This window comes from Haliotis cracherodii, unplaced genomic scaffold (genome assembly GCF_022045235.1).
Source record: "Haliotis cracherodii isolate W230 unplaced genomic scaffold, xgHalCrac1.p SCAF_14, whole genome shotgun sequence".
NCBI classification, from domain to species: domain Eukaryota; kingdom Metazoa; phylum Mollusca; class Gastropoda; order Lepetellida; family Haliotidae; genus Haliotis; species Haliotis cracherodii.
Genome location: NW_027266269.1, coordinates 6337284 through 6355188, shown reverse-complemented (window position 1 = coordinate 6355188; position 17905 = coordinate 6337284). Strand labels below are relative to the sequence as shown.

Below are 17905 nucleotides of genomic sequence, written 5' to 3'. Positions count from 1 at the left end.
ATCGCCGAATGACGAGGGCGACGCCATGTTTGTTTATAAACAGTGAAAGTAGTCCTACTTGACCTTTGATATTTGCATCTCTATCCGCATATGACCCCAACGGATATCGTTTTTATCCGTTGGCTTTATCCTGTCGAGAAACCTACCCATTATATGATAAAGTTAGTTATCTGTGACTATGGTATCAGTGTGATAACATCACCTCGATAACTTCTTCGTTTCATTCTTCTTGTGCTCAAATGAGAGTGATGCCATACTGAGATATAATTTATCATGCCTTGAGAATAACTTATACACAGACGTTCTCCATAATACTGAAGATTCCTCAAAGTAAATAGGACAGGAGTAAGTGTCTTAATTGTTGCACCTGTAGATAAATCTACGTACCCGATAAACTGACCAAGTTTGTCTGTTTGTTTGTTATTTAACGCCGCACTCAGCAATATTTCAGCTATATGACGGCGGTCTGTAAAATAATCGAGTCTGTACCAGACAATCAACCAACTTTAGTAATAAAAGTGGTATTCGCATGATCCTAAATTTTAATAGGATCAGAATTATCAGAATGTATACGTCAAATAAATTCGTAACAGACATATGCAACTTAAAACCACTTTCAATTATGGTAATTTTGTGCCTGTCATACGCATGATGATTCCCACATAAAACTAATGACATTGACACCACAGCTGTAAATTGTCGGGCAAAAGAAAGTATGCACTTGAAAATTTGATTTGACCCAATAATTACAAAAGTTATCAAAATCTTTATTGGCTGAAAACAGTCGCTGAAACACTACAAACTTAACGTCCAAAACACAATCACAGTGCCTGTTTCGAAAACAACTTCATTCGAATGACAAATAATCATTTGTTTTTCTTTTTTCATTTCAGCCACCAGTAAACATCGATGTATTATTTCTTTTGACCTACATAATTTAGCATTGTCATTCATGTGTGCTTAGTGTCTTAACTATCAGAAACTTTGTATCCCAAATTCGTTTAGTTGCAAAATGCTGTAATATTGAGTGAAGGTTTGTAGGAGTTCAATACTTGGCGACTTTACATACTGTTAAGTCATTGAATGACATTTAGATACACTCTCTCTTCTCTCTCTTATACATACGACCCGTGAAGATTCGGGGTAGAATAGATCTTCAGGAACCCATGCTTGCCGTGAAAGGCTGGTTTGGTTGGTTTGTTGTTTAACGGCTCACTCACCAATATTCCAGACGGCGGTCTGTAAATTATCGAGTCTGTACCAGACAATCCAGTGACTGATATCATTAGCATCGATCCACGCAATTGGGATCGATGACAAGCATCAACCATGTCAGCATGCTTTTACGACAAGCATAGTCACCTTTTAAGGCAAGCACGGGTTGCTGAAGACCTAATAGGCGACTATGCTTGCCGTAAAAGGCGACTAACGGGATCGGGTGATCAGGCTCGCTGACTTTGTTGTTGCATGTCATTGCATCCCAATTGCGTAGATCGATGCTCATGATGTCAATCACTGGATTGTCTGGTCCAGACTCGATTATTTACAGACCGCAGTCATATAGCTGGAATATTGCTGAGTGCGGCGTTAAACAACAAACCAACCAACCGATCAATCATAACGTTTATTAAGAACATGAAATATCCATCATTGTCCTGATGCACCACATATTCAACTACCGCATCAACCTGTACTAAAACACCTACAGCCTTTCTCCTTATATCATGTGAAACAACATTTTGTATCCTACATAGTAGCTGATAAGATAGAACAACAGTCACACATTTTGACATGGCACTTACAGTTACCCTTCCTTGAACTTTCATGTTGCCCCTTGGTGTTGTAAACAGGAGATACATTAATTCATGGGTATCCCTCTGTGTGTGTGTGTGTGTGTGTGTGTGTGTGTGTGTGTGTGTGCTAGTCCGGAATAATGTCCGGTGCTAGCACACTGAGATACCATGCCGCATGCATAACATGCATATCCAACTCAGACACAGTACACTGACTCCGAGCCGACCAGTCCTTGAGCCGAGCGCCATGTAGGATATTTTTATATGACGCGGCCTGAGATCGAACCCATGATCTTCCGCTCTCCGGGCCGAACAAAGGAGGCGGTCTGTGGTTTCATAGCTATTCTACTAGTTTTAGAGGTATATTACCTGTCCGCCGTACTCCTGGAATATTGCTAAAAGCGGTGTAAAACCACTCACTCACTATATTACTTGTTGTTTTTTCTGGCGTCAAATTTACCCTTGGTTCCAGATATTATTTTCAAAATGTGGTGTAAAGGTACCATGCATTAAAAACACAGTGTGTCTACCACAATCATACTGTGACGAAATAAAAGGCAAACTATTTGGTTTCAGCAGATACATGATTGAGTCCAGTGGTTAATACAGATGCTCATTTGAATTAAGCAGGCACCTTTTAATCATTTGCTGAAAGGGCCATTAATCATACTGACGTATGTCAGATCCGGGTTAGAATAGCAGCCCATGCTTGCCTTAAAAGGCGACTATGCTTGTCGTAAGAGTTGACTAAAGCCCCTATCTCACATTCACAAATCTGAACACGAATGAACACGATTTAACGTTTTTCCTTAAATCGTGTTAGGACGTATGAAGGTAGCGCACTCATTCGTGTTAAGTCGTGGTCGGTCGCGCGCGGTCGTGTGGAGGTCTCAGCTCGGCTTAAATCGTGTTATAAATTTTTGCAAAAAATTAGAACACGATTTAAGCCGAGCTGAACAGTCGTAAGAAGGTCGTATGACAGTCGTGTTCAATCGTGTGAAGATCGTGTTCAGTCGTATGGAGATCGTGTTCAGTCGCGTTCAGTCGTGTTGGGGAGCGTTGGAGGAAACTCATACGACCTTCATACGTTTTGACACTATTCAACACGACTCCCATACGCCTACTTTCTACTAGTTCCATGAACATCTCTGGAGTGACACGCAAGACGTTGGTAAATGTAATCACATCTTCACGATACAGTTCTTGCATATGGTGTTCATACTGCCCATACAGAGGTCTCCTCAACAACCATGGTCGAATCCAGAATCTCTTCCTGTTCCTCATTCTGCGACGCCAACGCTGCCTCCTACCCCTCACCATCAAAGCCATAGCTACCAGAAGTACTTCCTCCTCCTCCAAAGCTGCTTCTTGCGGGTCTTGTTCGTTGTTGAACATGGTGAAGACTGACACAGAAATGCTGTTGCAATGCAGCTTATATACTACATGACCCACGTGACCAAAATAAACAAAATTATGTCATATGAAGGTCTTGCTCAGTCGTATGGAGATCGTGTTTATTTTAATAGTCGTGTGGACATCGTAATGATTCGGGTTTAATCGTATGGCGGTTGTGTTGATTCGTGTTAAGTCGTATTGGCGTCGTATGACAGTCGTGTTTGGTCGTATTGGGGTCGTGTTAAATGAGGTTAAATTGTGTTGTATCGTTTGAATATCTTATGACGGTCGTATGAGTGTCGTGTTCAGTCGTATGAAGGTCGTATGAGGGTCGTATGAGTGTCGTTCTTGGGTCGTATGAGGGTCGTGTTTGGTTAAGAAATTAGCATAAACCACAAGGTCGAGCACGAATCAACACGATTTTTCTTTTCTTAAATTGTGTTCGCAATTTCTTAGGTATGGTTTGTTTGTTGTTTAACGCCGCCCTCAGCAATATTCCAGCTATATGACGGCGGTCTGTAAATGATCGAGTCTGGACAACCCGATCCCGTTAGTCGCCTTTTACGACAAGCATAGGTACCTTTACGGCAAGTATGGGTTGCTGAAGACCTATTCTACCCCGGCGTCTTCACGGGCCTCGCAATTTCTTCAATCGTGTATGTGAGATAGGGGCTTAACAGGATCGGGTGGTCAGGCTCGCTGACGTGGTTGTTGCATGTCATCGTATCCCAATATTGCGTGGATCGATGCGCATGTTGTCAATCACTGGATTGTCTGGTCCAGACTCGATTATTTACAGACCGCCATACGATTAAATCCTATTTTTGGTTCATGACACAGGTTGTTACCTGTGGATGTGACTGAACGCTTGTATATGCGAGGCGGTAAGTAGAGTTCTAAACGCTCAAGCAAAATGTCGCTATCTTTTATTCAAATTAATAGTCATTCATTTATAAAATTTGATATTGCCTTGTGATGAGGAAAAGAACATTTTACTATAGCGGCCTCGAGGATCCCGGATGTTCTTGTTAATGCGACGCCAAGTGGAATCTGTTTCGAGAGAAAATGTAGGCTGGTTATTCTCTTGCACTGACGATTTTTATTCCACTACAGTGAAATAAAACGATTATAACGGTTAAAAAGAACAAATTGAGTGGAGACAAATTGCACCGTGGACGGAAAAACACTCTGATTTCTGTTCTAGAAGGAACATATGATTGGTAGATTTGAACCAAAGGAACATTTTCCTATAGACGAAGTATGAAAAGAACAGCTTGCATAAATCGGTGCAGCAAATTTCACAGATTAGTGAAAACTGTTGAGGAACATCATGTATCTGTTGCATATGAGTGAATTTGGCTTGTAATTAATTTCCCTGAAAACTCATACCTGATGTTCGGCTATGCCTCACAATAGTGACGGTGTCACAATCTCCAAGTAACAAGCATAAACAATCTCATTAAAATCAGACCTTAGTTCTCGCTACCGCTAAACAAAGATCAAGACATCCCATTACGGGTCACGTCAGAACGACCTTTCATCCGACCAATCAGAGCGTCACTTACCAGATTATAAAAGTGACAGTCGGAATGTGATTTCTAATCATGCAACCTCGAAAACTTTAATATTGGGTATTCCGAACGATAGTCACGGGTTTAACGCCTGAATCCATACAATGTAGACCATCTATTAGCCATTACAGAATGATCGTTTGTTCAGGTTTCAAATTTGTAATCGAGAATTTGTTAAAATATATTTCGAAGCGTAGTCGCCAATTTGAAACTAGTGCCGTAAAGCACAAGAAGGCTGCCTTCTGATTGGTCATTCCATTGGTCGGTGGAAGTTCGCGCAAGGTCGGTCTGACGTGACCCGTAATTGGATGTCCTCAGATCTTAGTTTAGCGGTAGCGAGAACTAAGATCTGATTTTAATGAGATTGCAAGCATAAAGTTTAACTGTCGAGTTCCTCACACCTCACTGTTTGATTTGTTTACACTTGCTGCTGCTCGAAGGACTTCATTATGCTTAGCATATGCTGAAACAAATACAACTTGAATAAGTGAAGGCACTGGCTTACTATTAATAGAATATTAATCAAACCAAACAATGTTGTTTAACGCTGCACTCAGCAATATTCCAGCTATATGACGGCGGCCTGTAAATAATCGAGTCTGGACCAGACTATCCAGTGATTGACATCATGAGCATCGATCCGGGTTAGAAGAATAGGTCTTCAGCAACCCATGGTCGCTGACTTGGTTGGTGCATGTCATCGATCCCAATTACTTGGATTGATGCTCATGTTTTCAATCACCGGAAGGTGACTCGATAATTTACAGACCGCCGACATATAGCTGGAGGATGGCTAAGTGCGGCGTTAAAAACAAACAAAACGAAAAAACATTAGTGATCATTACGTAACTATACACGACCTGTTACCGAAATATGGATATATATATAACTTGGGAATTAGACATTCCAAAATAACTCCAAGTAATTTCGGAATGATTTATGTTTAACCATGAAGCTGATTCTGATAACCACACTCACCTCAGTGATGCTACGAGTGAGAGACTCCAAGTGGGCCTTGAATGGTGCAGACAAAAAGCTTTTGTGGTCCTTCCGCATGGAACTTGTCAAACCCTCAACTCCTTCCAGAACCAGTTTCTCGAAAGCACCGGCCGCCGTATTGTGCATACCTAGCAATGTACAGATATAGTGTCATGGAACTGTAGCTCACCTGGATACATTGTTTACTCTTACAAAATCAGCATCTTAATATAAGTTGCTGTCAGTATTGTTATTAATAGAACCCGTGAAGATCCGGGATAGAATAGTTCTTCAGCAACCCATGCATGCCGTAAAAGGTGACTATGCTTGTCGAAAGAGGCGACTCACGGGATCGGGCGGTCAGACTCGCTGACTTGGTTGATGCATGTCATCGTATCCCAATTGCGTGGATCGATGCGCATGATGTAAATTACTGGATTGTCTGGTCCAGACTGGGTAATTTACAGACCGCCGTCATATAGCTGGAATATTGCTGAGTGCGGCGTTAAACAACAAACCAACCAACCGATCAATCATAACGTTTATTAAGAACATGAAATATCCACCATTGTCCTGATCCACCACATATTCAACTACCGCATCAACCTGTACTAAAACACCTACAGCCTTTCTCCTTATATCATGTGAAACAACATTTTGTATCCTACATAGTAGCTGATAAGATAGAACAACAGTCACACATTTTCCTCAAACATCCTCATGATTTGAACAAATATGATGTGACCATAAGGACAACCATACAGGGGTGGGGGACACCAGTAATGGGTTTCACACATTGTACCCATGTCGGGAATCGAAGCCGGGTCGTCGGCGTGACGAGCGAACGCGTTAACCACTAGGCTACCCGAACGCCCCTCAGAGAAAAGACAACTGCATTTTGAAATAATGTAAAAGCATGAAGGCAAATTTTAAGAAGTGGCCACAAGAGGCTTTTTTCAAAACGAAACACATATGTTGATCCCGACACACCAACTGAATTTACAGTATTTTCGAACATTGTAACCAAGTATTTACACATCAGATTCAAACTCCTGGGACAAATTCACGTGTCACCATTGTTTCCATTGATGACACCTGTATTTGTTCAAGAAGCTCGAACAAGCATGTGAAGTTTCCAGTGGTTTCTGAGATGGTTACGCAGATTACGCTTGATGCCAGACAAGGATGCCAGGATATAAACTCACTTGACTTTTAGTTATCCAAACATTACAAGGTTAAAAACAGTCACCGAAACACTCAAAAACCTAAGGTCCAAAACACAACAATGATACTGTTATCAAACACTACGAAAGCCTATTGGGGTCAAAATTGAAATCTTGAAAAGACACGAAAAGAAATTCGTTATTACGGGAAAAAGATTCGTTATTACGAAAATAAATTAGTTATAACGGAAAAAGATTCGTTATTACGGAAATAATTTCGTTATATCGAATCCTTTTTCAGAATAACGACTCTTTTTTCCGTATTCCGTAATAACGAATCTTTTGTTCGTAATAATGAATTTCTTTTCGTAATAACGAATCTTTTTTCCCGTTATAACGAATTTCTTTTCGTATCTTTTCCATATTTCAATTTGACCCCAATAGGCTTTCGTAAAATACATCACCGTCGAATACCAATTTTTAACCACCTTCCAACATGGGTGTATACTTTCTTAAGCATATGTTCTGTGATATAGTCGGAAGTGTGCAATGGAGATTTGTATATTGTTGTTGAAACGACTGTGTCGCTTTTATTTTCAAATCGTTATCAAAAAGTAGTGATAACAGGTTTTCGCGGAAGGGTGAACCGTCTACAAATACCATTGAGAACCGCTTCCCTCCAACGTTTACCCCATTTTGAGTGCCTCAGTCTAACAAGAACGTCTCGCAACGAACTCCCAAGTCTACTATTGCATTGGGCGGTCGGGGAGCCTAGTGGTTAAAGCGTTAGCTCGTCACGCCGACGACCCGGGTTCGATTCCCGACATGGGTACAATGTGTGAAGCCCATTTCTGGTGTCCCCCGCCGTGATATTGCTGGAATATTGCCAAAAGCCGCGTAAAACGAAACTCACTCACTCATAGCTTTATGACATATCTGTATACGTACCTACAATACTCTTCAGTTTTGTGAGAGCCTCGTCCGGTGTTATGGTTCCTTTAACACCCTGTACAAGGATGCCACTGACTCTACCTTCAGCCCAGGTAATCACACGTTTCAGATCATCTCCAGCCTTATCAATAACTCCGTGTATGTCTGCCTCGAGACGTTGAAACTCGGGGCTGTAAGTTAAACAATAAATGCTATTTCGTGAAGATCCGGGGTAGAATAGATCTTCAGCCACCCATGCTTGCCGTAAAAGGTGACTAACGGGATCGGGTGGTCAGGCTCGCTGACTTCGTTGATGCATGTCGTCGATCCCAATAGCGTTGATCGATGCTCATGATGTCAATCACTGGATTGTCTGGTCCAGACTCGATTATTTACAGACAGCCGTCATATAGCTGGAATATTGCTGAGTGCGGCATTAAACAATAACAAACAAACGAAGCTAATACGGAATCACTTCGGGGTCATCGTGTATTGATCGTCACGATATGGCTGAAATGTTGCCGATGTGAAGTAAAGCATTAACTCACCCACTCACTCACTGATTCCTGTATATCTACTGAACCCTCCAAAATACTTGGGACGTTTCGCTCGTCCTTATGGGGCAACATTCAAAACTCTATAGCATGAATGATGTGTGAATACTTACCTGAGAGCTCGTTTAGAGTTGTTTCTGTTCTGGAGTGCATTTGCAGTGTTCAGAGCCAAAGCTGTAAAAGATCGAAACCGAATGATTAACTTTTGTGAAACACGCCAGTCCATATATACTGCCCTATCCAACAGCTAATTCGCTCTTCAGCAACCCATGCTTGCTGTAAAGGGTGACTATGCTTGTCGTAAGAGGCGACTAAGGGGAAGGGGTGGTCAGGCTCGCTGACTTGGTTGAAGCATGTCATCGTATCCCAATTGCGTACCATGATTGACGTAAAAGGCGACTATGCTTGTCGTAAGAGGCGACTAACGGGATTGGGTGGTCAGGCTGGCTGACTTGGTTGATGCATGTCATCGATCCCAATTGCATGGATCGATGCTCATGATATCAATCACTGGATTGTTTGGTCCAGAATCGATTATTTACAGACCGCCATCATATAGCCGGAATATTGCTGAGTGCGGCATTAATCAACAATCAATCAATCAACTGCAAGACGTATTTATTTCCGATTGTCACAAAGGATGTTGTTTATGGAGAATACTTGTACAGAAAAGCACCATCTGATAGTAAGTCGTTAATGGGAGTGAGTGAGTGAATTGAGTTTAAGGTCGCTTTGAACAACAGTCTTCCAACAGTATCACGGCGTTGATGTGGGAAGAAAGCCTGAAGTGACGCAGGTCTCAGGACGTTTACCACTTTGGTGAAACCCACGAGCTCGGATATTCTGCTGACAAGCCCAGAAACATAATCGGGGCGAATTTGGGATTCGAACCTCAATTGTTGTGCTTTAGACGGCTGGACCATCCGTGCTCCCATATGGTTCAGGAAATAATTTAGTGTTGTGGTGTTTTCTATTAATCACTGTTCAAACGTGCCGTGGAACTAATACCAGAAACATAATTTCAAGACTATTGATGATCATGGGAACATTCTGTCAATATAAGCTATCTGCATTTAAATCGTATGATTGAAATCTTAAAATGTACATCAGACAGTTTTATGCCAATTTTTTTTTGGCTTTTTAATAGGATCGTCAACTCTGGTATATTTCCTTCAGTTTGGATCCAGTCTATTATACTACCGGTACATAAGAAGGGAGATACGAAGATTCCAGACAACTACAGGCGAAGTTCATTATTAAGTGTTATAAGCAAGATATATACGGGTGTTCTTAATAACAGACTTTCCGCTTGGGCAGAACTAAAGGACAAAATAAATATGGTATTGTTTGCAATGTAATGGCCTGGGTGGAAAAATGTTATCAGATTCTGTTAAATCTTGTGTCAGACAAGCTTCCTCATATGCCGATTTCTTTGACTATCCAAATGATGAACGCCAAGGTTGTATACTTTGCCCTTTGCTATTTTCTCTATTTATAGGAGAACTATCAAAAGTTATACATGAACATGGTAAACATGGCATACAATTATTACCAGATATTTATGAAATTCTGTTACTGTTATTTGCAGATGATGTCATCCTTGTCTCAGAATCTATTGCGGGATTACAGACCCAGCTTAACATCATTAGGGTGTTTCAGATACACGGGGATTATAAGTTGACATACAAAAATCAAACGTAGGGATGAAAAGGAAAAGGGGAGGCATTCTATCTTCCAAGGAGAAATGGACATACAAAGACATCCCCCTGCCCATAGTTAACAGTCATAAGTACTTGGGTGTAATATTTTCTTCAACTTTCAAGATTTAGCAAATCGTGGAAATCGAGCTTTGATGGAAATAAATATAAATTTGATTAAAATAGGAATGGTTTATCCAAAAATATATTTTAAAATATTTGATACACGGGTATTTCCAATACATTTATATGGGTCAGAAATATGGGTTTACCAGAAGTATGATCAATTAGAAGGAGTCCCTATTTTGGCATGTAACAGGTTTTTTTAAAGGTAGGAAAACAAACGCCAAATGCCATTGTCCTCGGTGAATGTTTTCGCTACCCGCTTTATGTCAATGCGCAGGTCCGTATTATGAAGTATTGGTTAAAATTAACCAGAATGCAGAAAGACGTATCCCAAGAAAAGTATATAACGTGTTGATGTATTTCGCCAACATTGGTCATATTACTTGGGTAGCATCTGTTCGTAACTTTTTATTTTCGCATAGTTTGGGATTTGTGCGGTTAAACCAGTCTGTTGGGGACAATATAGCTTTCATTGGGGTATTTAAGATGAAGTTCATCAAAACTGGATGTCAACACTCAACAATAGTACCCGATATGTGATGTATAAAGTACACTGTTTGCACCTGAAAGATATTTGAGTATTTACAAAAGTAAAGCAGTTTGGGTTTTTTAAATTAAGATGTAATGTTTTACCTTTACGACAGAACGGGTAGATGGCAATCTATTGAATCATGTTTACGTATGAGTCCTGTTGGCAATATGTCTGAAGATGACTATAATTTCGTATTGATTTGCAAACATTATATTGAACTACGTAAAGTTAATTTGCCAGAATTGTATTGGAAATTTTCCAACTATATATAAATTCAATTGCATTTCCTGTGTATGGGCCAAAGTCCTACACACTAATCAACTAATGTTGACATTTCACCTTCCCGCGAACACTGTCAAGGGGTTAAAACTCGACCTGTAACAGCTCAGACAATTTCGTGTGTGAATACAAGTGTGTCAACAATAAACGTTCATTTGAACCTGGTGGATGGCAAGTAACGTCATGACATTACATGCACTGACCCACTGACTGAGTTGATTGTGGAGTTGATTGCAGTGAAGTGATTGGTCTGTCATGGTGATTTTTCTGTGGTGAAGTGGTCGCTCTGTAGTGGAGTCATTGACCCGTGGTTGTGTTGTCGTGTAGTGAATGTGGTTTCGTGAAATGATTTGACATGTGATTGTTTTGACATGCTGTGATTATATTGTCGACCTGTAATAATTAGGTTATGTAGTGATTGACCTATGATTGTTCGGTCTTGGATTGATGGTTCGGCCCTGGATTGATGGTTCGGTCTTTGAGCGATAGTTCTGTCGTGGAGTGATAGTTCTGTCGTGGAGTGATTGTTCTGTCGTGGAGTGGTAGTTCTGTCATGGAGTGATTGTTCGGTCTTGGATTGATGCTTCGGTCTTGGAGTGGTTGTTCTGTCATGGAGTGGTAGTTCTGTCATGGAGTGATAGTTATGTCATGGAGTGATTGTTCGGTCTTGGAGTGATAGTTCTGTCGTGGAGGGATAGTTCGGTCTTGGAGTGATTGTTCGGTCTTAGAGTGATAGTTCTGTCATGGAATGATTGTTCGGTCTTGGATTGATGGTTCCATCTTGGACTGATAGTTCGGTCTTGGAGGGATGGTTCGATCTTGAGGGATAGTTCGGTCTTGGACGGATAGTTCGGTAGTGGAGTGATAGTTATGTCATGGAGTGATTGTTCGGTCTTGGACTGATTGTTCGGTCTTGGATTGGTGGTTCCATCTTGGAGTGATTGTTCGGTCTTAGAGTGATAGTTCTGTCATGGAATGATTGTTCGGTCTTGGATTGATGGTTCCATCTTGGAGTGATAGTTCGGTTTTGGAGGGATGGTTCGACCTTGGAGGGATAGTTCGGTCTTGGAGGGATAGTTCGGTTTTGCGGGGATAGTTCGATATTGGAGAGATAGTTCGATCTTGGAGGGATAGTTCGGTCTTGGAGGGATAGTTCGGTTTTGGAATGATAGTTCGATATTGGAGTGATAGTTCGATCTTGGAGGGACAGTTCGATCTTGGAGGGATAGTTCGGTCTTGGAATTATAGTTTGGTAGTGGAGTGATAGTTCTGTCATGGAGTGATTGTTCGGTCTTGGATTGATAGTTCGATCTAGGAGTGATAGTTCGGTCTTGGAGTGATAGTTCTGTCATGGAATGATTGTTCTGTCATGGAGTGATAGTTTGGTAGTGGAGTGATAGTTCTGTCATGGAGTGATTGTTCGGTCTTGGATTGATGGTTCGATCTAGGAGTGATAGTTCGGTCTTGGAGTGATAGTTCTGTCGTGGAGTGATTGTTTGGTCTTGGATTGATGGTTCGATCTAGGAGTGATAGTTCGGTCTTGGATTGATAGTTCGATCTTGGAGTGATAGATCGGTCTTAGAGTGATAGTTCGATCATGGAGTGATAGTTCGGTCTTGGAGTGATAGTTCTGTCGTGGAGTGATTGTTGGTCTTGGAGTGGTAGTTCTGTCATTGAGTGATAGTTCCGTCATGGAGTGATTGTTCGGTCTTGGAGTGGTAGTTCTGTCATGGAGTGATAGTTCTGTCATGGAGTGATGGTTCTGTAGTGGAGTGGTAGTTCTGTAGTGGAGTGGTAGTTCTGTAGTGGAGTGGTAGTTCTGTAGTGAAGTGGTAGTTATGTCGTGGAGTGATAGTTCTGTCGTGGAGTGATTGTTGGTCTTGGAGTGGTAGTTCTGTCATGAAGTGATAGTTCTGTCATGGAGTGATTGTTCGGTCTTGGAGTGGTAGTTCTGTCATGGAGTGATACATCTGTCATGGTGTGATGGTTCTGTAGTGGAGTGGTAGTTCTGTAGTGGAGTGGTAGTTCTGTAGTGGAGTGGTAGTTGTGTAATGGAGTGATAGTTATGTCATTGAGTGATGGTTCTGTAGTGGAGTGATAGTTCTGTAGTGGAGTGGTAGTTCTGTAGTGGAGTGGTAGTTCTGTAATGGAGTGATGGTTCTGTAGTGGAGGGATAGTTCGGTCTTGGAGTGATTGTTCGGTCTTAGAGTGATAGTTCTGTCATGGAATGATTGTTCGGTCTTGGATTGATGGTTCTATCTTGGAGTGATAGTTCGGTCTTGGAGGGATGGTTCGATCTTGAGGGATAGTTCGGTCTTGGAGGGATAGTTCTGTAGTGGAGTGATAGTTCTGTAGTGGAGTGGTAGTTCTGTTATGGAGTGATTGTTCGGTCTTGGATTGATGGTTCTGTAGTGGAGTGGTAGTTCTGTAGTGGAGTGGTAGTTCTGTAGTGGAGTGGTAGTTCTGTCATGGAGTGATGGTTCTGTAGTGGAGTGATGGTTCTGTAGTGGAGTGGTAGTTCTGTCGTGGAGTGAAAGTTCTGTAGTGGAATGATAGTTTTGTAGTGGAGTGGTAGTCCTGTAGTTGAGCGATAGTTCTGTAGTGGAGTGGTAGTTCTGTCGTGGAGTGGTAGTTCTGTAGTGGAGTGGTAGTTCTGTAGTGGAGTGGGAGTTCTGTCGTGGAGCTCTCACCCTGAAGGCCTTGCGATACCAACTGCTTGCCAGCCGATACTCCCGCGTTGAGCAGGTCCACCCCTGTGGTGTCAAGTTGGTGAAGCAGGCTGTGGCCGACAGTGGTGAAGAACGACCCGAGCTTGTTACCAACGTTCTTAAAGAAATCCGTGAAGCCGTTTCCATGGATAGACGACACAAGCAGAAACAGTGTGAAGATACCTGCAGCCTTCATCGTGAAGAGGCTGTAAAATATGTTACAAAGTTAGAAACACTATCACAAAATATTTTCTAAAGTGAGTGAGTGAGTGGGTTTAACGCCGCTTTTAACAATATTCCAGTTATATCACGGCGTGTCAGCTTAATGTGGGAGGAAAGCCCGAAGTGATGCAGGTTCCAGACGTTAAACAATTCGGTGAAACCCACGAGGACGGGTATGGTGCTGACAAACCTAGAAACATAATTGGGGCGAACCGGGATTCGAACCCACAATCATAGGTTTCTGGCGTACCCAAGGGACGCGACTCTGCACAGCGAATCGCAGCGCCTTAGACGACTGGGCCACCCGTGCCCCCTATTTTCTAAAGATTTGTTTGTTTGTGTGATGTTTAACGCAGCAATATTCCATCAATACGACGGCTGTCTGTAAATAATCGAATCTGGACCAGACAATCCAGTGATCTGAAGGAGGTCTGTACATAATCAGACAATCCAGTGATTGATATCATGATCATCGATCCACGCAATTGGGATACGATGACATGCATCAACCAAGTCAGCGAGCCTGACCACCCGGTCTCGTTTGTCGCCTCGTTCGACAAGCTTAGTTGCCTTTTTAAGGCAAGCATGGGTTGCTGAAGACCTATTCTACCCCGGATCTTCACGGACCTCACCGTGACTGACCACCGATCCATTTGATAACCGTTTACGACCGGACCGAATCCACAAAGGTCGCTGTGTTAATGTAACTTAATATACTTCTTCCCTTGCCCGTGACGTTTGTGTTCGTGAAACGACATTATATCCATCTTTGACGTCTTTGAAGGAATTGCATATATATTACAAAGTTGAAACAATTTATGGATAACAACTTCTTTAATACTGTAAAGGCGACGTTTCGGTATAGATCCTTATACCGTTGCCAAGCAAGACTGAATGAGGAACATTGTACAGAAAATATACACTAGGTGGAGGATTAACAGTAGAGGATTAACAGTAACAACAATTGCATGCATGAGTGGGATAACATGAGTAGGTAATGACAACAGAAGGATAATACTCACAACACGCTGGACAAAGAACACAGAGGTTGAAACCGATGAGACATGAGTGAGTGAGTGAGTGAGTTGGGTTTAACGCCGCTTTTAACAGTATTCCAGTTATATCACGGCGTGTCAGCTTAATGTGGGAGGAAAGCCCGAACTGATGCAGGTCTCTGACGTTTACCACTTCGGTGAAACCCACGAGCACGGGTATGGTGCTGACAAACCTAGAAACATAATCCGGGCGAACCGGGATTCGAACCCACAATCATAGGTTTCTGGCGTGCCCAAGGGACGCGACTCTGCACAGCGAATCTCGGCGCCTTAGACGACTGGGCCACCCGTGCATCCCGATGAGACATGAAGCCACTTAAACAGGAAAAGTATGCATTGGTGTGGTGATTATTGCTTAATGAGTTCTGTTTTCATTACTCACTGATGTTATCCCACTCATGCATGCAATTGTTGTTACTGTTAATCCTCTACTGTTAATCCTCATCCTACAGTATCTATTCTGTACCAATGTCCCAGGATAAGGATCTCTACCGAAAGGTGGCCTTTACAGTATTAAAGAAATTGTTATCCATAAATTGTGTCTACCTTGTCATCCGTCAACTTCTAGGTGAGGTGAAATTGGGTTTAACGTCGCGTCCAAGATTATTGCACTTATATAGCGACGTGCATGCACGTATGTGTGTTTATGTGTGTGTGGCTGCTTGTACTAGTCCGGACTGATGCCGATTTATAGTGATAGCCCACTGAGATACCATGCCGAAGTTTAACATGAATACCCCACTCAGACACAGTATACTGACTCCGAGCCGACCAGTCCTTGTTTTAGCCCCTTAATGCCGAGCGCCAGACAGGGTAACAACAAGTACCATCTTTGAACGTCTTTTGGTCTGACGCGGCCGGGGATGGAACCCCGGACCTTCCGCTCTCCGGGCGGACGCTCTACCACTAGACCACGGAGGCGACCGTCAACTTCTAAAAAACAACAATTCTAAGTAATGCTTATCAAACAATTTGCACATATATTATTTCTAATGAATGTAGTGAAGCCTGTACTCACTTTCTTATGTAGTTGACTCGCATAAAGACCGAGTGTTGAATGGCTATTTAGTTACAATTTAAACATAAACAGTAAATAAAAACGTAGAAAATTGTTTGAAGTTTGGAAAACATAATTGAGTATTATGTCCTATGAACATCCAATGTCTATGTCACTATTGGTGGTGGTTTGGTTGGTTTGTTGCTTAACGCCGCACTCAGCAATATTCCAGCTATAGGACGGTGGTCTGAAAATAATCGAGTCTGGACCAGACAATCCAGTGATTAATATCATGAACATCGATCCACGCAATTAGGATCGATGTCATGCATCAACCAAGTCAGCGAGCCTGACCACCCGATCCCGTTAGTCGCTTTTTACGACAAGTATGGGTTGCTGAAGACTAATTCTACCCCGGAATCCTCTATTGGTGAGAGCAGCACTTAAACATGATCTACTAACATTATACTTACATGTTTAAAACCTGCCTTAGATTCTCTCTGAGTTGGCACGCAATTTATAGCTCTGTTGGTTGGGAAAACAACATTTGGTGAACATGCGATGCGCAGTGGAACCAACAGTGTGACTCAGATGTTAGTCGTTGAAAAAGATAACCTTTTGGCACAATTTGCGAAAACATGCTATATATACTATCCAAGACGGGCTTGTTTATTTCTCGTGCACTATAAATGTCACACAATGTGTCGGCGATTCTGACACGTTGTGTGGACTACCCGATATTTGTCTGTTTGTTGTTTAACGCCGCACTTAGCATTTTTTCCGGTTATATGACGGTATTCTGTAAGTGATTGACTCTGGACCAGACAATCCAGTGATTGAAATCATGAGCTCCGCCAACGTAATTGGGATACGATGACATGCACAAACCAAGTCAGCGAGCCTGATCACCCGATTCTTTCAGTCGCCTCTTACCAATTTCTGTGTTACAGTGTCAGATAATCCAGAACCCGTTCCACAAAACGATCTTAGCGTAATTATGTTAAATATGGAGCGCAGCGTTAAACAACAAACAAACAAAACGTATGTACTGATGAACACATATTTCTGTAATTTTGGAAATTGTAATCAATGAGGTCAACTTGGTAAATCTGAAAATAGACCCCCAAGAGTCTATAAATATGGGACTTTGCCAGGCATTGTACTGTTGAACGCGCACTGACGGTGGCCTGTGTCTAAGTCGGTACCAGGGGCGGTCGGGTAGCCTAGTGGTTAAAGCGTTCGCTTGTTACGCCGAAGACCTGGGTTCGATTCCCGACATGGGTACAATGCGTGAAGCCCATTTCTGGTGTCCCCCGCCGTGATATTGTTGGAATATTGCTAAAAGCGGCGTAAAACTATACTCACTCACTCACTCACTAAGTCGGTACCAGGCAAACAACTGACTGCGCAACTACCTACGGGAGACCAATGTTAATCCACATAGGACAGCTGTTTCCTGCTATAACATCTCTTCAGACCCAGACTACTTATGGGGTAAGACCCGTGAAGATCCCAGATAGAATAGGTCTTCAGCAACCCATGCTTGCCGTAAAAGGCGACTATGCTTGTCGTAAAAGGCGACTAACGGGACCGGGTGGTCAGGCTCGCTGACTGGTTGATGCATGTCATCGATCCCAATTGCGCGGATCGATACTAATAATTATCACTGGATTGTCTGGTCCAGACTCGATTATTTACAGACTGCCGTCATATAGCTGAAATATTGCTGAGTGCGGCATTTAACAACTAACAAACAAAACAAAACTTTGAGGAATTCACAACAATCACTATGACGAGGTATGCCTATCTTGCAATCAACCTGAATCCAGTTACTGGAAAGTCAAACCCGAGCTTGGTTAAAACAAGAATTGCAGTTAGATCTGCTATATGCTGTAGATCTCCTGT

The 17905-nt window shown here is 42.2% G+C and overlaps 1 protein-coding gene across 1 annotated transcript; it reads right to left on the bottom strand.

Annotated features, from left to right (window-relative positions):
• Nucleotides 1-4097: 4097 nt before the first annotated feature.
• LOC139460985 (uncharacterized) lies at nucleotides 4098-16598 on the bottom strand. Its single transcript, XM_071242447.1, has 7 exons — nucleotides 16474-16598; nucleotides 13709-13932; nucleotides 8498-8558; nucleotides 7849-8021; nucleotides 5738-5886; nucleotides 5161-5222; nucleotides 4098-4238 (listed from the first exon to the last, which is right to left on the bottom strand). The coding sequence occupies exons 2-6, from the start codon at nucleotides 13920-13922 to the stop codon at nucleotides 5178-5180; spliced, it is 642 nt and encodes a 213-aa protein (XP_071098548.1). The 5' UTR covers nucleotides 13923-13932; nucleotides 16474-16598; the 3' UTR covers nucleotides 4098-4238; nucleotides 5161-5177.
• Between the last annotated feature and the right edge of the window lie 1307 nt (nucleotides 16599-17905).